The sequence below is a fragment of the Prunus dulcis genome, chromosome 5 (genome assembly GCF_902201215.1).
Source record: "Prunus dulcis chromosome 5, ALMONDv2, whole genome shotgun sequence".
Taxonomy (NCBI): domain Eukaryota; kingdom Viridiplantae; phylum Streptophyta; class Magnoliopsida; order Rosales; family Rosaceae; genus Prunus; species Prunus dulcis.
Genome location: NC_047654.1, coordinates 13,302,202 through 13,318,607, shown reverse-complemented (window position 1 = coordinate 13,318,607; position 16,406 = coordinate 13,302,202). Strand labels below are relative to the sequence as shown.

Below are 16,406 nucleotides of genomic sequence, written 5' to 3'. Positions count from 1 at the left end.
CAGATTACACTAACTGTTAATTCTCCCTAACCTCTTTTTTTTTTTCTAAATTTTTTTTCATTTCTAAAATTCTTCCACGATTAACCTCCAAATATGTCATGAAGCTTTTCCAAAAGCTTCTCGAGAATTCCACCTTCTCCGGCCCCCTCCGTCGCACCAGCGCCGTTTCCTCCTTCATCACCAGCAACAACTCCACCATCTGGCTTTCCATTACTAGGAACATTGCCACCTTCAGATTGCTTCCCATTATGGCCGCCACCGTTAGCTCCTTCACGGCTGGGTTTCGCAACACTTCCATTACCATTCTCTGGTTTCTTAGCATCCTCGCCTCCGTTAGCTCCTTCACGGCTGGGTTTCGCAACACCTCCATTACCATTCTCTGGTTTCTTAGCATCCTCGCCTTCGTTAGCTCCTTCACGGCTGGGTTTCGCAGCACCTCCATTACCATTCTCTGGTTTCTTAGCATCACCTCCATTACCATTCTCTGGTTTCTTAGCATCCTCGCCTTCGTTAGCTCCTTCACGGCTGGGTTTCGCAACACCTCCATTACCATTCTCTGGTTTCTTAGCATCCTCGCCTTTGTTAGCTCCTTCACGGCTGGGTTTCGCAACACCCCCATTACCATTCTCTGGTTTCTTAGCATCCTCGTCTCCGTGGCCGGAGCGGCTCTTGACGACGGGAACAGGAGGCACCTTTGATGGAGCCGTTGGTCTCGGTCCCATTTCGGTGCTCAAGTCTGGCTTGACCCGCTTCTGCAACAATATTATACAGTCTCGAAGGTTCTGCCGTTCCGTTGCTGTGAATCCACATCTCGTGGGTCTGCTCCACTTGGCATCTTCATGTTCAGCAAATGCAAGCAGCGTTTTCTTGGGTCCTCTCTTGAGAAGGGATAGGAAAAGCCCTAAGGCAGTGATTCTGGAGTTGAATGTAGGGAGAATCCTCTTCTCACCGAAGCTATAGCTTCCATTGGAGCTGCTCACCACACCGATCCTTTTGAGATCAGCCGGATTCACTTTAGCAACTATCACTCCGACTTGTTGGTTGGGACAAGACACATATTTGACTTTCAAAGCGTTTATTTTTGCTGCATTTCGCAGCCATTTTGCAGAGGTGAACATTTTCATAGAGGAAGAGGAAGGGAATGCTACAGAGACGAGACGAAGAAGATGGGTGAATGCTACTGAAGAAGGCGGTATATTTATTGACAGCTCGTGGTTTTTACTCTTACCTATGGTTATTAAAATCTTTATATCACCCTCGAATGTAAACCTTCCATATTTCTGACTCGCACCTTAAGCCGTCCAGCTGTCCTGGTAGCACACAAAATGCCACCCCCATTAAGGGCAGATACATTTTTCTCTCGGCGACGGTTTTGTGCCTATAGCTTGCATATGGAATTTTGCCAATAGAAACTTTTGGTGAAGGTGCAGTAATTTTTATTATTTTATGTGTGGGTTGTGTTGGTTTGTGCAAATTACCAATTTACGCCTGCAACTCGCTCTATCTATCTAGCTTGTCCAGCTTAAGTAAAAGGGCTATTTGGACCTTTGGTTGCCCATTTTTCTCCTCCATGTGCGTCATAAACATATGTGTCGATTTTCATCATTTACAGTGATTTATTATAACATACAACAACTGAAAGTGGGACGCGATTTCACCAAAAATGTGCTGGAAACCCGATTTCCCTGAAGAGAAGGTGGGACGCGACGCGGGCAAGACGGAACTACACTGTGGCTAGGGCTCTAGGCTCTAGCTAAGTGCAAAGTTTGGGAAAAAAGAAATTTAATACTAATTTTTAAACACTACACTTCATTTTATAAAAATTAGTCCAATTCATCCAAGTAAAAATTAGTATGTCCTGTCCAATCGCCGCCGTTCCGCCGCCGATGAGCGCGGTCGCCGACAGAAAGAGCTTCGTTCAAGCTCCCCGATGCCGTGTTTCTATTTTGCTATAATCCGCGGTTTGGTTTGGTTGATTTTGGTAAGGCCACCATTGGAGATGGCCTAAGTCATTTCAGTGATTATAATTTCAATAATTTAAAACAAAAACAAGGTGAAAATCAATTAAAGCAAAAGAGTGTAAAATGCAAATTTTTGTGACTATTCTCCATGACTCACTCACTCACTGATTACAGTATTCTTAGTGTTCGAAAGAAAAAAAAAAAAAAAAAGACAGATTACACTAACTGTTAATTCTCCCTAACCTCTTTTTTTTTTTCTAAATTTTTTTTCATTTCTAAAATTCTTCCACGATTAACCTCCAAATATGTCATGAAGCTTTTCCAAAAGCTTCTCGAGAATTCCACCTTCTCCGGCCCCCTCCGTCGCACCAGCGCCGTTTCCTCCTTCATCACCAGCAACAACTCCACCATCTGGCTTCCCATTACTAGGAACATTGCCACCTTCAGATTGCTTCCCATTATGGCCGCCACCGTTAGCTCCTTCACGGCTGGGTTTCGCAACACTTCCATTACCATTCTCTGGTTTCTTAGCATCCTCGCCTCCGTTAGCTCCTTCACGGCTGGGTTTCGCAACACCTCCATTACCATTCTCTGGTTTCTTAGCATCCTCGCCTTCGTTAGCTCCTTCACGGCTGGGTTTCGCAACACCTCCATTACCATTCTCTGGTTTCTTAGCATCCTCGCCTTCGTTAGCTCCTTCACGGCTGGGTTTCGCAACACCCCCATTACCATTCTCTGGTTTCTTAGCATCCTCGTCTCCGTGGCCGGAGCGGCTCTTGACGACGGGAACAGGAGGCACCTTTGATGGAGCCGTTGGTCTCGGTCCCATTTCGGTGCTCAAGTCTGGCTTGACCCGCTTCTGCAACAATATTATACAGTCTCGAAGGTTCTGCCGTTCCGTTGCTGTGAATCCACATCTCGTGGGTCTGCTCCACTTGGCATCTTCATGTTCAGCAAATGCAAGCAGCGTTTTCTTGGGTCCTCTCTTGAGAAGGGATAGGAAAAGCCCTAAGGCAGTGATTCTGGAGTTGAATGTAGGGAGAATCCTCTTCTCACCGAAGCTATAGCTGCCATTGGAGCTGCTCACCACACCGATCCTTTTGAGATCAGCCGGATTCACTTTAGCAACTATCACTCCGACTTGTTGGTTGGGAGAAGACACATATTTTACTTTCAAAGCGTTTATTTTTGCTGCATTTCGCAGCCATTTTGCAGAGGTGAACATTTTCATAGAGGAAGAGGAAGGGAATGCTACAGAGACGAGACGAAGAAGATGGGTGAATGCTACTGAAGAAGGCGGTATATTTATTGACAGCTCGTGGTTTTTACTCTTACCTATGGTTATTAAAATCTTTATATCACCCTCGAATGTAAACCTTCCATATTTCTGACTCGCACCTTAAGCCGTCCAGCTGTCCTGGTAGCACACAAAATGCCACCCCCATTAAGGGCAGATACATTTTTCTCTCGGCGACGGTTTTGTGCCTATAGCTTGCATATGGAATTTTGACAATAGAAACTTTTGGTGAAGGTGCAGTAATTTTTTATTCTTTTATGTGCGGGTTGTGTTGGTTTGTGCAAATTACCAATTTACGCCTGCAACTCGCTCTATCTATCTAGCTTGTCCAGCTTAAGTAAAAGGGCTATTTGGACCTTTGGTTGCCCATTTTTCTCCTCCATGTGCGTCATAAACATATGTGTCGATTTTCATCATTTACAGTGATTTATTATAACATACACACAACTGAAAGTAGGACGCGATTTCACCAAAAAGGTGCTGGGAACGCGATTTCACTGAAGAGAAGGTGGGACGCGACGCGGGCAAGACGGAACTACACTGTGGCTAGGGCTCTAGGCTCTAGCTAAGTGCAAAGTTTGGGAAAAAAGAAATTTAATACTAATTTTTAAACACTACACTTCATTTTATAAAAATTAGTCCAATTAATCCAAGCAAAAATTAGTATGTCCTGTCCAATCGCCGCCGTTCCGCCGCCGATAAGCGCGGTCGCCGACAGAAAGAGCTTCGTTCGAGCTCCCCGATGCCGTGTTTCTATTTTGCTATAATCCACGGTTTGGTTTGGTTGATTTTGGTAAGGCCACCGTTGGAGATGGCCTAAGTCATTCCAGTGAGTATAATTTCAATAATTTAAAACAAAAACAGAGTGAAAATCAATTAAAGCAAAAAAGAGTGTTAAATACAAATTTTTGTGACTATTCTCCATGACTCACTCACTCACTGATTACAGTATTCTTCGTGTTCGAAAGAAAAAAAAAAAAAAAACAGACAGATTACACTAACTGTTAATTCTTCCTAACCTCTTTTTTTGTTCTATATTTTTTTTCATTTCTAAAATTCTTCCACGATTAACCTCCAAATATGTCATGAAGCTTTTCCAAAAGCTTCTCGAGAATTCCACCTTCTCCAGCCCCCTCCGTCGCACTAGCGCCGTTTCCTCCTTCATCACCAGCAACAACTCCACCATCTGGCTTCCCATTACTAGGAACATTGCCACCTTCAGATTGCTTCCCATTATGGTCGCCACCGTTAGCTCCTTCACGACTGGGTTTCGCAACACCTCCATTACCATTCTCTGGTTTCTTAGCATCCTCGCCTCCGTTAGCTCCTTCACGGCTGGGTTTCGCAACACCCCCATTACCATTCTCTGGTTTCTTAGCATCCTCGCCTCCGTGGCCGGAGCGGCTCTTGAAGACGGGAACAGGAGGCACCTTTGATGGAGCCGTTGGTCTCGGTCCCATTTCGGTGCTCAAGTCCGGCTTGACCCGCTTCTACAACAATATTATACAGTCTCGAAGGTTCTGCCGTTCCGTTGCTGTGAATCCACATCCCGTGGGTCTGCTCCACTTGGCATCTTCATGTTCAGCAAATGCAAGCAGGGTTTCCTTTTTCCTCTCTTGAGAAGGGATAGGAAAAGCCCTAAGGCAGTGATTCTGGAGTTGAATGTAGGGAGAATCCTCTTCTCACCGAAGCTATCGCTGCCATTGGAGCTGCTCACCACACCGATCCTTTTGAGATCAGCCGGATTCACTTTAGCAACTATCACTCCGACTTGTTGGTTGGGACAAGACACATATTTGACTTTCAAATCGTTTATTTTTGCTGCATTTCGCAGCCATTTTGCAGAGGTGAACATTTTCAGAGGGGAAGAGGAAGGGAATGCTACAGAGACGAGACGAAGAAGATGGGTGAATGCTACTGAAGAAGGCGGTATATTTATTGACAGCTCGTGGTTTTTACTCTTACCTATGGTTATTAAAATCTTTATATCACCCTCGAATGTAAACCTTCCATATTTCTGACTCGCACCTTAAGCCGTCCAGCTGTCCTGGTAGCACACAAAATGCCACCCCCATTAAGGGCAGATACATTTTTCTCTCGGCGACGGTTTTGTGCCTATAGCTTGCATATGGAATTTTGACAATAGAAACTTTTGGTGAAGGTGCAGTAATTTTTTATTCTTTTATGTGCGGGTTGCGTTGGTTTGTGCAAATTACCAATTTACGCCTGCAACTCGCTCTATCTATCTATCTTGTCCAGCTTAAGTAAAAGGGCTATTTGGACCTTTGGTTGCCCATTTTTCTCCTCCATGTGCGTCATAAACATATGTGTCGATTTTCATCATTTACAGTGATTTATTATAACATACACACAACTGAAAGTGGGATGCGATTTCACCAAAAAGTTGCTGGGAACGCGATTTCACTGAAGAGAAGGTGGGACGCGACTCGGGCAAGACGGAACTACACTGTGGCTAGGGCTCTAGGCTCTAGCTAAGTGCAAAGTTTGGGAAAAAAGAAATTTAATACTAATTTTTAAACACTACACTTCATTTTATAAAAATTAGTCCGATTCATCCAAGCAAAAATTAGTATGTCCTGTCCAAACAGTTAGCTTCAAGTTTTCTTGTATGAGAAAATTAATTGAATTTTATTTAGATCTTTATTCATATAAGAAATAATAGTCCACTTTTATAAAAATTTCTAATTTCATCCTTAAATGCGGGGAATGTCAACAAAAACTTAGTAGTTTTGACATTAACAAAATTGAAAGGAGGAGAGATATAGGTATAGACGTGTCACATACAATATGAGTAATGCTATTCTTACCACATATTTATACCACATAATGTTGTATATTCATATCAATTAAATCAATAAAGTATATTTTAATTAAGAAAATTAGAAAAACAAATAATATAATATGATATATGATATAAAAATATAGGAATATGATTGATGTGGTTGTCCACGATACATATAAGAGTAGCATTATTCATATAATATACATATGAGAATTTATTAAGTGCGGTTGCATTTCATGCTTACATAAGTCTGTTTTTTTGTTTTATTCGATTCATGTTTCTTCTGGTTTGTTTTGGACAAATATCCAAGGAAAATGGGATGCTTGCACGTTGCAATACACTTGTACGGAAAGGCCACCATTGACCAATTAGAATTTTTATATTGTATTTTAATTAATAATATCAAATTTTAATATTTGTATTAATCAATGAGATTTTTAATATTTTAAATATTTCATCATTCTCATTTTTCTTTTTCTTTTTTCTTTTTTTAAAATAAATATCATTCTCTTCCTTTTTCATCCTGCTGTCAACGATAATTGATTTTATTATTTATTGGTACTTTTTACATTTGGGCCTTGGGTTACTTTTTCAATAAATAAAAAATTTTGTAGTCCGCCACGTGGCAATGAAGGAATAACCATGGATAAAAATGCTTTTATCAGGTAACCTAAACCCTAAAAGAAGAGAGATTGATTCAATGATGGAGAGCGAGAGAGGAGAGCAGAAGTAAGGTGAAAACTTAAATATCTATGTACCAATGAATTTTACTACCAAATCCACATGCTTTTATCGGGCACGTAGAATATGATGCATATTCTTTGGGATTGACAAGGCGGCAACTGCAATAGCGATGGCGTATAAGAGTTCAGGACAAGGTTTTTTCTGCAATAGCGATGGGGTCGAAACTTAAATATCTAACAACTCTTTATCAGTACAAAACCTTACCCAACTGTGATCCTATAGTATTCCTACCTGCTGTCTTAGGTAGGCCTGTAAATAAAGCCCAGGCTAGCCCGAATTTGGCCCAATTTTTTCATATATGGGCTTACTTGACCTGATGCAATGGGTGGGCTTAGCCCGGTCCGATGTCTAATGGGTAGGGCTTGGGCCATAATCTTTAAGCGATTGAAAAGCTCGGCCTGGCCCAGCCCGAGTATAATTAAATTACGTATAAATATATTTATTTATGTTTATTGTAACAAGATAATCAGTTTGGGATTAATTTAAAAAACAAAAAGATTTTCGGCCACAATATACATATTTATTTTAAGAAAAAACTACATAAAACCCTTCAAATTTTTAAGTTCATATCCAAATTTAAAGATATTTACATGTAAATACTCAAATTTAGGTCCGCATTGGGGGTGTCCCCCATTGCAACATATGTCGAATCTTCAGCGGGTTTGAGAGAAGGCGGACGAACAGGGTTAACAGCAGCGACAATTGGTTTATGTTTTTTTTGTATCATTGTTTTTCATTCCTCTGTTGTCTAGTGTGTCTCCATGGGCTATAGACCCTTCACTGGTCATGGTTGGGGCGATGATGATGAAGGTTGTGAAGGACATAAACTGGTGAAACATGAAGGAAGCTGTGCCTGCTTTCATAACCATGCTTCTCATGCCTCTTACTTATTCTATAGCAAATGCGATTATCGGTGGCATTGGGCTCTACCTTGCTCTTAATCTATATGACTATTTGGTGGTGCGGCTTGAGTGGTTGGCTAAGATGAGAAGAATGGTGGTCAAAGAACACAATCAAGTGTCTGCCACAGCTGTTGTAGTCTCGGCAAATGAAATTATTTGTAGGGTTAGAGCTCAAAATCTAATTTTGTTGAGAAAGAAAAGTAGGGTTTGGTAAATTCAAGCAACACCTGTGTACAGATGTAGTTTATCAAATTTTATTATTTCATGAACAACATCCCTTTCACGAAATTTATGCAAAAGCTCAGACCAGCATCATGTAATAGACAAGAACTACTGTAAAAGCATCTTAACACACAAAATGCAGGCCTACTTGCTCATGAAAGGAGCACCTAATCTAGGCCATACTATTTAGAATCTAGTGCATATTCATAACACGAGTGCTGGTTTTGCAGCTCTGCATAAAGAGTTTTCTTCGGATCTCAATTACCATCTCGTCATTTTCTAATTATCTGGACGGGACATATGCGTTCAACTCCATTTTCAATCCTAATAACACACCCATCTCCTGGTTGAATGTTGTTTGCCTTGCTGAAAGCTTCCCAACCGCTTGCCAATGTTTTGAAGTAATTTCTTTCAATGTAGAGGACTGGCCACAATCTCATTAATGGGTCTCGAAGGTAAACTACCCTCCTATCCGTTTTAGGCCTTCCTCTATAGGTCATGCGTATTGGCAACCTCATTGGCAACTCCTGAAAATTAGAAATCTTACTACACACCGGGTTGACAACCTTTACGAATCCCCGCATTTAGTCGCATTGTAGTTAAATCAGAGCAGCACAAGGCAAAACACTCTCATGCATCCACATGCACAAACACAAACAGAGCTTTCCTTAACAAAATAATGCGGAAATACAGTTTTACCATTTATTTGTGGAATGATTTTCTGACTGCACGGATCTGAAGTTAACTCCACAGACTATTTTAGAGATGCTTCGCCTGTCTTCACATAATCAGCGTTGGAATCATTGGCAAATCTCTACTGAAATGAGAGCAGCAAGATCTCAGTACGACAATGTTTAGTTAGAGCATATATAATCTAAGAGGTATAATTTTCTCAAATTCCAAGAGAGAAGTATATTGCAATAACCCAAACCTTTATTGGAGCTGAGCATATATTTAGAGCCTCTTGCCTATCGTCAGTGGATGAACAGGTCGATGAGCTGCCAATTGCTTTCAATCAAGACATACTGTTCTCATTGAGCATTTACTTAGCTCTGCCCTAGCTGTGTTTTTATTATTATTATTTTTTTATTTTTATTTTTTGGTTGTGTGTGTGTGTGCATGCGCGCGCATGGAATTACTTTCTTTGTCTTGCCCTTCAATTTATTTTGACTTTCCACTTTGACCATTATAGCCATTTGACTTTCATTATTGTCTTGATGCAGTTCTGGCAGATACATGTTGCTGAACAGATGATTTTGAATGATTTGGAGGCTAATCCGGAGAAATACAAAGGCAAAAATCTATCAGAGTTGACTGATACTGAAGAGTTCAATGAAGAAAATAGTGTTGAATATACAAAAGCCTACTATAAGAAAACCTTGATACCAAAAGGGATTCTGGTGAGCATTTCTCCTGTGACATTGTATCTTGTTAGATGAATCTATGATATGGCATTTACTTACTGTTCTTCATATTTGTTTGCAGAAAACTAGCGTTAAAGAACTTGACTTGGAGGCTGCCTTTGCTGAGCGCGAGGTCAGCTGTTCCCCTGCCTGTTGCATTTATATTCTTGTATTATCTTTGTTCAAGCACTGTATTGAATATTATCTATACTTTTTGTCATGGTTTTTTTTTTTTTTTTTTTTTTTTTGAGTTTTTCTTTGATGGTTGATGTGAAGATGGGACTGTTGTGTCTTTTCTTTGATGAATATTCGAAGCCTTCCAAAAAACCCATGTGGAAGGGTGTGTTTATTGCTTACGTTGTGGTCGCATTGTGCTATTTCCCTGTTGCTATGATCGGTTACTGGGTGTTTGGAAACAACGTCGAAGATAACATCCTCATATCGTTGCAGAAGCCTCGTTGGCTTATAGCTCTTGCTAATTTCTTTGTTGTTATACATGTCATTTGAAGTTATCAGGTACAATACTTATTTAAATTTATCATCAGCATAAAAATTTGTTGATTTTTAGTCGTCTTCTACTTCTTCTTCTTCTGTTTTCTTCATGGATAACAAATTTTGGTAATGCATTCATGTAGGTCTTTGCAATGCCAGTGTTTGACATGCTGGAATCATTTCTAGTAACAATGATGAAATTCAAGCCATCTATGTCACTTCGCTTCCTAACACGAACAGCATTTGTTGGTAATTAGCATTTCCCCGTCTTTTTACTTAATCCCTGCATTCTAACATTGTTAGAGATGCGATCAACAACGTGATAGTTTCATTTATTAACCCTCATATTTCCGAATGCAGCATTCACCTTGTTCATCGGAATCACATTCCCTTTCTTTGGTGGGCTTCTCAGTTTCTTTGGAGGATTTGCTTTTGCTCCCACAACATACTTTGTAAGGAACCATATATATATGATCATACTGCATTAGTTTCTTAAACAGCAAGAGGTCCTGCAATTCCCATGTAAATTAAAACATATAAACTTTTCTTCTTTTTATTGTATTGCAGCTCCCTTGCGTCATGTGGCTTGTCATGTACAAACCAAAGAAGTTTGGCCTTTCTTGGTGGGCTAATTGGGTAAGCTTTCAAGAAATTGAAGTTCAACTTTTTTGTTTGCGTGTCTTCTTTTCTTCCTTCCATTTTTACAGCTACTAATTTGATGCTGTTTTTTTGTTTTTTGGTTTCAAATGATAGCTCTGCATCATAGTTGGAGTGTTATTGATGGTTTTATCTCCAATCGGCGCATTGAAGAACATCATACTTCAAGCCAAGGATTTCAAATTCTACTCTTGATTCTTGACAAGTTGCAAGAAGGGAGAATCCAAGTTCAAATTTACATAACAGATTTTGTAATTAGTTTATGACTGATGTGATGAGATAGGTTACAGCCATGGCTGATGGGTTAGCTATTATCCTTCTACTTGTTTTTAGGGTTTAGGGTTAGCTATTATCTCTCTGCATATCCTTTTACTTGTTTTTAATAATAGGACCTCCTTTGTTTATTCAGTAGATGATGTTCATAGCTTGCTTGTTTGCTGGACATGCACACAGAGAGAGAGAGAGACTCAATCTAAATATCAGTCTATCTTTCAATTATTGGTTTTCAATCAGTTACTGGATTTTCCAAATATCAAATGCATGATCTAAAAATATAATACTACATTTATCATACTTATGTTCATATAATCACTGCCATACATCAACTAAAGTTCACAAATTTTTGGTATTGCTGATGATATAGTCATGTGAACTTTCATGTAAAACGTGGATAAATGCCTAAAATCTGTGAGATTATCACAAATAGAAAATAATTGTATCATAAACCGTGCTACATATATGTATACTCATGTAAACAACTGACCGTAACATTCTTCTTGCACCCATATCTAAAACGATTAGCCCATGTAAGCCCCGCTTATATTAGTTAGACGCACTTCTATTAAAGCTGTGATGCAAAAATAGATTGTCAACTGAAAAAATAGCATAATGAGATTTTTTATTTTATAACTATTTTTAAAAAAATAAATTAAGACAAAGAAAAATAAAAAAAATTTAAATAATAGAAAAAATAAAAAAGAAATTACTTTATCCACTCAACAAATCCAAAAGAACAGTCTCTCACTCTGAGCTTCGACTCTCACATGCACTCCCTCCTCAGTCACTCTCACAGCAATGCAAGTCCTCCAAACCCCTCACCAATTCTTCACATTCCCTAAAACCCTAAACCCTAACCCCAAGCCCCACCCCAAGCAGCTCCACCACCACCTCCAATGGCGTCCCCTTAGCTTCTCCAAACCCAAGGCCCTTAGCTCAGACGAGTTCCCAGTCGACGAGACCTTCCTCGAGAACTTCGGCCCAAAAGACAAAGAAACCGAAGACGAAGCCCGAAAGCGCAACTGGGTCGAGCGCGGGTGGGCCCCATGGGAGGAGGTCCTCACGCCCGAGGCCGATTTCGCGCGAAAAAGCTTGAACGAAGGCGAAGAAGTCGCTCTCCAATCCCCAGAGGCCATCGAGGCCTTCAAAATGCTCAGACCGAGTTACCGCAAGAAGAAAATGGAGGAAATGGGCCTAACCGAAGACGACTATTATCGCAAACAGTTCGAGATCAAAGGCAACATACCGGAGCCGTTGAAGACGGTTTGGGCCGCCCCGCTGGTCGTCCGACACGTGCCACCGAGGGATTGGCCGCCGAGGGATTGGGAGGTTGATAAGAAGGAGCTAGAGTATATAAGAGAAGCGCATAAGTTGCAGGCAGTGAGGGTTGGATTGGAGGAATTGGAGAGAGAGGCGACGACGGAGACTAATGATTTGTGTTTGGATAGGTATAAGGTGTTCTTGAAGCAGTACAAGGAATGGGTCGCTGCGAATAAGGATCGATTGGAAGAGGAGTCGTATAAGGTCTGCAAAGATTAAAGCTTTTTATCTCATTGCGTTTTTTGGTTATTTGTTGTTGTTAATTCGTTACCTATTGCATTATTTGTTTTTGAATTTCTTGGCTCAAGTTTGTCTTAAGCACATTTGAGTATAAAATTGGAAACTTGGTGAAAAAATTATTAATTGGAATGAATTAATTCTTTAAGTTCGATAATTAGTAATTAGTTGAATTTGGCCATAAATTATGCTTCTTCTTTTCTTCAATGACATACAGTATGACCAAGATTACCATCCGGGTAGGAGGAAGAGAGGCAAGGACTACAAAGAGGGCATGGTATGATGGCTTTGTGATCTTTCGTTTTGTTCCCCCCTCCCCTCCCCCTCCATTTTGGTTTTACTTGAATTACCCAAACATGTTGACATTGGTCTTCATTTTTCTGTGCAGTATGAACTTCCATTTTATTATCCCGGACAGGTAAGTAATTTACTTTATTTATAGCGTTTCTGGAAGTGAACTTTTAAATCTCACCCAAAGAATGTTGAGATGATGAATTATGTTTCATTTACACGTAGAATGCTATGTTGTATAGACCATTTTCATTATTAGATCCATTAGTCCAGAATTCTTAAAAGTAAGAACTGTAAGTGGTGTGTCTTTGGTAATATAATGGTTGATGACACAGTGGAAAATGCTAATGCAGATTTGTGAAGGAAAAGTGACAGCTATACATCTATATCAAGGAGCATTTGTGGACATTGGAGGTGTATATGATGGGTAATTATCATTTTTATGCTTGTCCTGTTTAGTGTTACTGAAGTGTTTTTGTAACTGGACGTGCTATATTCATTGCTGGAAGTCTTATCTTCCACTTCCATTTTCAGCTAATAATATACAGTGACAATAAATTGGAAAGACAAAAAAAATGTTTTTACCAGAGTGTGTACTTCAATGCAAATTTTCCTGCTAGATTCATGTGTGTTGATGTCTGTCAGTTGGGTCCCTATAAAAAATAATGATTGGTACTGGATCCGTCATCACATAAAAGTTGGTATGCCTGTCATTGTTGAAATTCTGGTGAGTTCTGCGCTTCAGTTTCTCTATTTCTATTATTTATTTACTTTCGTATCCTATTTTTCATGGCACATTGCTACTTACTACTGCTGATTGAGCTTTGTTACATTTCTTGTGGGTTTTTTCTTACTAAATTTTTGTATTGCAGGCAAAGCGAGATCCGTACCGTTTTCGGTTTCCTATTGAAATGCGTTTTGTCTATCCTAACATAGACCATTTGATGTATGTCTTTCTATACTCACAGACTTACAGCTTTCCTCCACCTTCCAATTCTGTTTTTGCATGCTTCTAGTTTCAGTTTCTCTTCAGTCTTATTTGCTTCTTAAAATCTAAATTTCCATCGACACTTCCAGATTCAACAGATTTGACTTTTCGCCAATATTTCATCGTGATGAGGATACTAATCCAGATGAATTGCGGGTGTGTGCTTTTCCTCTAACATTCCACTTTTTGTACCTTTCTCCTAGATCAATTATAACTTCAGTTTCTTACCTTCAGTCATTTTCTTACAGTTCAGCACTCTATGAGCATTTAGGTCTTAGTATTTATATCAGCATATGCTTATGCTTTTGATCTGGCTTGTTTCACTTTTTAGCGTGATTGTGGAAGACCTCCTGTACCCAGGAAGGATCCAAAAGACAAACCAGTAGAGGAACCTTTATTGTCAAATCACCCTTATGTTGATAAGGTAAATCTTTGATATCTGAAATGTTGTTATGTTGCCCTTCAATTTATTTTGACTTTCCACTTTGACCACTATAGCCATTTGACTTTCATTATTGTCTTGATGCAGTTGTGGCAGATACATGTTGCTGAACAGATGATTTTGAATGATTTGGAGGCTAATCCGGAGAAATACAAAGGCAAAAAACTATCAGAGTTGACTGATACTGAAGAGTTCAATGAAGAAAATAGTGTTGAATATACAAAAGCCTATTATAAGAAAACCTTGATACCAAAAGTGATTCTGGTGAGCATTTCTCCTGTGACGTTGTATATTGTTAGATGAATCTATGATATGGCATTTACTTACTGTTCTTCATATTTGTTTGCAGAAAACTAGCGTTAAAGAACTCGACTTGGAGGCTGCCTTTGCTGAGCGCGAGGTCAGCTGTTCCCCTGCCTGTTGCATTTATATTCTTGTATTATCTTTGTTCAAGCACTGTATTGAATATTATCTATACTTTTTGTCATGGTTTTTTTTTTTTTTTCCAGTTTTTCTTTGATGGTTGATGTGAAGATGGGACTGTTGTGTCTTTTCTTTGATGAATATTGTCATGCACTGTCACACTTAATCTATCTGTTTCTGATACTTATGTTATGTGTCTTCCATCCATTTTCCACTTATTAAAATGCATTTTTCTGAATATTGATTCTTATATGCTATTGTTTGTTCTAACTTAATATGAAATAAATGCCTGGCTCCCAAACAGTTTTTATAGTTTGGTCGCCATTGATGGTTTTAAAAATGTATGGAGGTTCTGTAGGTTTGATATATAATATTTTCTGAAATTTAAAATGCTGTGGCCAGCCAGCGATGTATTACCCTCAGATGTTGTGAGTGCATGGGATGCATGTATTTGCTCTGACCATAAGAATCTTAGCTGAGAAAAGAATGCTATCCCTTTTTGTGATTTGTTTTTATTATTTTCCTGCAGCTACGCAACAGACTAAGAAGGGAAGCAAAAGAGAGAGGAGAGGAATACAGAGTTACTAATATGAGACGTAATGATGAAATGGATGAGTATGACTTTTTACATTGGCGCAGATCCTTTGAGGAAACAGAAGCTCTGATCAGAGACACAAGCTGGTATTGCCCTCGGTGTTCCTATATTTTTTTTACTTTATGTCAGAAATTTACAATCATTTAGGTTTTGGGTACTCCCCCATTGTGGATATTCAATATCAAATGTGTTTTTCTGACTTGACCCTCATGAAATTTCTTGTTTTATTTACTCTAAATTGGGGAGTGAATTGTCCCAAAGTATTTAATTACATAGTCAAACTTTAGCATAGAGGAACCGATGGTCGCCTCGCCTGTGATAAGCGGGTCAGTCACATTATCATGGTTTTGATTCCATAATATGATAAATGCAATTAGACTGGTAATCCCGCAATGTCGTGTGACTTTGCATCATATTAACTCTCTTCTGGGCTGCCCGATTATGATTTTGAATCTCACTTTTGTCTTCTCTCACACAAACCATGCACATACTAACACATGCACACCCACACGGAAGCTGTATGCAGTAACTGTTATGATTTTCTCTGCAGCCGCAAAGCTCTTGGTCTACCACTTGAAGAGCCAGGAAGGTATGTGGAATCCAGTTACTTTGGGAAGGATCAATATGACCCGGCAAACCCTCTGTATCGGTATGACTACTGGGGAGAACCAAAGAACTCAGAGAAGAGCAAGCAAGAGCGGCTGACAGATGCTCATAACAAAGCTATTGTGGGAAAGAGCACTGTTTGGTATGAAATGTCATATGACGATTGCATCAAGCAACGAATGCAAAGAGAAGCTAAGGGAATAAAACCAAGAGAAATCGATGAAGAAGATTCAAGCGGAGAAGACGATGATGACGACGATGACTTTGATTTCAGCTTCTTAAATGAAACCAAGGTTGATTTGTCGGACCAGCCTCATGTTAATGGCACCGAATCTTCAAGAATTTCAGATGAAGGCATGTTTGAGGAAGAAGGTCTATAACTGGTACATGGCTAAGGTGGAACAATGTTATCTGTACAGTAGTTGGTATAAAAGAGAGAAGCAGAGTTGCCCGCGGCTAATCCCATTTTTGTTGCTAGGAGATATAGCATATACAGCATACAGTTTCCCAATCTTGTGAGGAATCAGGTTGGGGTCCTGTTAAATGCCGTTCATTTCCTGTAACCCAAAATTTAAAATTACGGAAAATGTGAAGGACAAGGGGAAGAAACAGCAAAAGTTTATGTTGGGAATTACAAATATGTTCCTTTTTCTTTGATGGATTCTTTAGTAGTTAGTCGTAACCATTTGATTGGAACTTTGAAGCAATAGGCTTAAGATTTTCTACCACCACACAAAGAATAACAAG

At 39.5% G+C, this 16,406-nt stretch overlaps 1 protein-coding gene, 1 long non-coding RNA gene and 1 pseudogene across 3 annotated transcripts; 2 read left to right on the top strand and 1 right to left on the bottom strand.

Annotated features, from left to right (window-relative positions):
• Nucleotides 1-7,913: 7,913 nt before the first annotated feature.
• On the bottom strand, nt 7,914-8,986 carry LOC117628634. Its single transcript, XR_004585993.1, has 3 exons — nt 8,861-8,986; nt 8,629-8,746; nt 7,914-8,456 (listed from the first exon to the last, which is right to left on the bottom strand). It is a non-coding gene; the product is annotated as an uncharacterized LOC117628634 (long non-coding RNA).
• Nucleotides 8,987-9,662: 676 nt separating this feature from the next.
• Nucleotides 9,663-10,924, top strand: LOC117628405 (annotated as a pseudogene).
• A 559-nt stretch (nt 10,925-11,483) lies between these two features.
• LOC117628404 (protein PLASTID TRANSCRIPTIONALLY ACTIVE 10-like) lies at nt 11,484-16,316 on the top strand. 2 transcript variants are annotated; one of them, XM_034360854.1, is made up of 12 exons: nt 11,484-12,281; nt 12,532-12,591; nt 12,703-12,732; nt 12,959-13,032; nt 13,251-13,332; nt 13,478-13,551; nt 13,683-13,749; nt 13,925-14,017; nt 14,123-14,299; nt 14,385-14,435; nt 14,988-15,139; nt 15,604-16,316. In XM_034360854.1, exons 1-12 carry the CDS (start codon nt 11,556-11,558, stop codon nt 16,037-16,039), a joined length of 2,022 nt encoding a protein of 673 aa, XP_034216745.1. In that variant the 5' UTR covers nt 11,484-11,555; the 3' UTR covers nt 16,040-16,316. The 2 variants fall into 2 exon arrangements, with proteins under 2 accessions (XP_034216745.1, XP_034216746.1); XM_034360855.1 differs by lacking the exons at nt 12,532-12,591; nt 12,703-12,732 and having other exon boundaries at nt 11,498-12,281.
• Nucleotides 16,317-16,406: the final 90 nt, after the last annotated feature.

Bases quoted from the DNA above. Each gene is read 5' to 3' on its own strand.
- LOC117628404 (XM_034360854.1), top strand. From the start codon at position 11,556: ATGCAAGTCCTCCAAACCCCTCACCAATTCTTCACATTCCCTAAAACC. The intron at 12,592-12,702 runs GTATGATGGCTT...TTTTCTGTGCAG, and splicing joins AGGACTACAAAGAGGGCATG to TATGAACTTCCATTTTATTA. The intron at 14,436-14,987 runs GTCAGCTGTTCC...ATTTTCCTGCAG, and splicing joins CTGCCTTTGCTGAGCGCGAG to CTACGCAACAGACTAAGAAG.